Raw genomic sequence first — 3,266 nt, forward strand, 5'->3', positions numbered from 1 at the left:
CTCTATTTTTAGAGAACTTTATATATATATATATATATATATATATATATATATATATATATATATATATATATATATATTACTTCTTATAAAACATAACTTTCTTCGACTATATTCTGATAAATACTAATACATAATTTAAAACAAACTTTATGCTTTATTTATCTTACTTGGTTTATAACAATTTATAGAACTGTTATTAAAAATGTGTATTACACATTGGGCATGATTTATATGCAAAACAAGAGTAATCACTATGTTTCAAGATTATTCTAATGAATGTTTAGTTATGAGGACATTTTGGGAACTATGGAATTGAATTGGTAATTCCATAGTTACATTAAAAGCCTATAAACCTCTAAAATGTGTTTGACATGATAATATGTACTTGGATGCATTTATTTTTAAATCCAATGACTTTGTAATAGATCATATTACAAATTAAGCTATTAAGCACATTATTTAGATTTTAATGTACACTTGGACTCTAGTTAATGTTAATGTGGAAAACTTAATGGATTAAGTCAAGGGCTTTAATACATAAATTTAATTTATATAGGTTTGGAAACCCATAGGCACTATACCAAAGAAGCACTATAAGGGAACACAAATGTATATGCAAATTGGATTTGTTAAAGAAATTGATATTTGGAAGTGTAATATGTTGTACAAAAACGTGACGTGTCAAGTAAAGTACAATGCCAAATCGGAAACGGTGAAAGAACGTGACACATTCTCAAGATGAACGTGACGTGTTGGGTAGAACGCGATGTGCAAAACGTGTTGTAAGGATGTAAATAATTATTAATTTGCAGAAACGGTTACCAGTACAGCCAAGATAAATTATACGAAATCATAAACTTTAAAAGTAAATAATTATTAATTATACATAATAAATTTTTTTTATCTCAAAGGCAATTTAAATTGATTGTTGTGAGAGTTTTAATACATTAAAATTTTAGTTTTTTTCTTTTTCTTTTTAACTTTAGTTTTTTTATGCAATATACCTAATTAAAAAAAACATTTTTTTTTCTTACAAACTCCTGACATTTAGTTCATAATTTCTTTTGTATATATAGTACTCCTGACATTTAGTTCATAATTTCTTTTGTATATATAGTCTTGACATTTAGTTTATAATTTCTTATGTATATATGGTATGTAGATTTTAGATGATTTACCTATTTAAAAATAAAAATAATCTTAATTACCTCTAAAATATAGAAAATTGAAAACTATTAAAAAATCTTATGAGTAAGAATGTAAGACCATGATTTTGGTTGATAAATGACCACACGTTATCCTCATTCGTACATAATATTTTTTCTCCCTATATAACAAATTGTGCTTTAAAGTGTTGTACTGTAGAAATCTATAATGCATAAATTGTTGTGTATGGTAAAAAACTATTGTGTACGAATTACTTCCCTATTGTTTATTACATTCCAAGTTAAAATGACATATCATGTTTGAGTGATTTGAGTGATTTCTATATATACATCGATTGAGGTCGTTATGGACCCTTTCCATCCGAGTGAAATGAAAAAAAAAAAAAAGAATTGTATATATTAGTAATTTGACATGTATTTAACTATTTTTAATAGAGTTAACCAAAACGTACCATGTATACTTGATTTGTATCCTTTTCCTATATTGTCCACAAATTGTATTTTTTCGAAAAGTATGGGTAATTGTTTTGAAACTTTGTCTAATTTACATAGCCAATCAGAAAATCAAGAAATCCTCTGATTCTAACAGCTTATCCTCATAGAGAATCAAGTTCTCCTTCCGCTGATGACCATATCCAGATAACCTATCTCTCTCCCATCGTCCTTTCATCTCATTTTTTTTTCAGTTCAGCAGTAAAACCAGCAAATGTCTCTGCCATCGCAGACCCCGCCACCATCAGTGCACAAAACCCTTCCCATGTCTTTCTCTGATTTCATCTTCTCCGCCTTCTCTCTCTTCAACCTCTACTCCTCTACGCCTAACCTATCTTCCAGTTATAATCATCATCGCCGTTTCTCTAAGCTTCCTATTATCCCGTTAACAAAGAATGCCGTGATCAACCAGCATCACTTTTCCACCCCGCAATCCCTCTCCGATTGGCTCCGCCCCCGTCTCCCCTCCGATTCATTCGCCGCTTGGGGAACCAGACCCGGCACCAAGAACATCCACAACCTATGGATCGAGCTCTACGAGGGAGAAACCTCTCTCGCCGACTCTATCCCCCCTGTTCGTACGGTGGAAGTGGTCGTGGTTCGGGTGAGGGATGATAGAGATAGAATCTTGATCGAATCACACCAAGAACTGTCAAACGGCCACGTTAGAAACCGGTCGAGACCACTATCTGAGAAAATGAAGCCTGGGGAGACGGTTGAAGAAGCTGTTGCGAGAGCGGTGAAGGAAGAACTAGGTTCGATTATAAACGGTTCTTGTGAAGATGAGATTGTGGAAATTATACCTGGTTCTTATTCGAGTAAGGTGGAGGAGAAGCTTTCTGTATCATATCCTGGATTGCCAGCTTGCTATGTTTTACATACTGTAGATGCTCTGGTTCATGGTTTGCCAGATTGTGAATTTTGCACCATAGAAGAGGAGAACAATGAAATTTTCGATGGCATGGAAATGGCTGAAGCAGCAGTTTCATGTAAGAAACACTACTGGAAATGGGTTGATTCTATTTAATACCGTTTCACTATGATTTTTGCATGTATATATGTATATATGGGTGGAGGTGAGTTTAAGAATTGCATTTCTTTGTGCATATAGTTCACACTTGAGTGTTGGAATAAAAGAATGAAAAGAAGCTTTCTGTAGCTTCAGTAAGGTGTAAAAGTAAAACTGATCTTTTAATTATAAACTTGAGTATACACTATATTGTACGTACATAAAATCTCGGTCGGTTTTTTTTCTTGGTTGAATAGCAGTAATAAACATCAGCTTAAGTCTCATACAAATAATGGGGTACGGGAAGGTAATTAAGCCCTATGTTCGCATCCCTAACAACATAAATAAGTGAAAAGTTGCTTTATATATGTCAACTTCACCTTTTAATTTATTTGTTACGGCTTATAATGCGATATAATTTGAAACATGGCTTCCTTGGGTAGTTTAGTTCATTACTAGAATATAGGTTTTTAATGACACAAAAACTATGTCATGTTCTGGTTTTATGGCACGCAAAAATCCATCTCATAAAATAAATGTTATATCTCCCAAAATTTGTAGGATTTAGGACGTATTTGTGCATGTCCTAAAATTGA

General features: G+C 32.4%; 1 protein-coding gene across 1 annotated transcript; it reads left to right on the forward strand.

Moving 5' to 3' along the window:
- Positions 1 to 1,738: 1,738 nt before the first annotated feature.
- Positions 1,739 to 2,878, forward strand: LOC145028683 (uncharacterized). The gene has a single exon (XM_078977436.1). It carries the CDS (start codon positions 1,876 to 1,878, stop codon positions 2,686 to 2,688), a length of 813 nt encoding a protein of 270 aa, XP_078833562.1. The 5' UTR covers positions 1,739 to 1,875; the 3' UTR covers positions 2,689 to 2,878.
- Positions 2,879 to 3,266: the final 388 nt, after the last annotated feature.

Source organism: Lactuca saligna, chromosome 2 (genome assembly GCF_052625555.1).
Source record: "Lactuca saligna cultivar CGN05327 chromosome 2, ASM5262555v1, whole genome shotgun sequence".
Taxonomy (NCBI): Eukaryota; Viridiplantae; Streptophyta; class Magnoliopsida; order Asterales; family Asteraceae; genus Lactuca; species Lactuca saligna.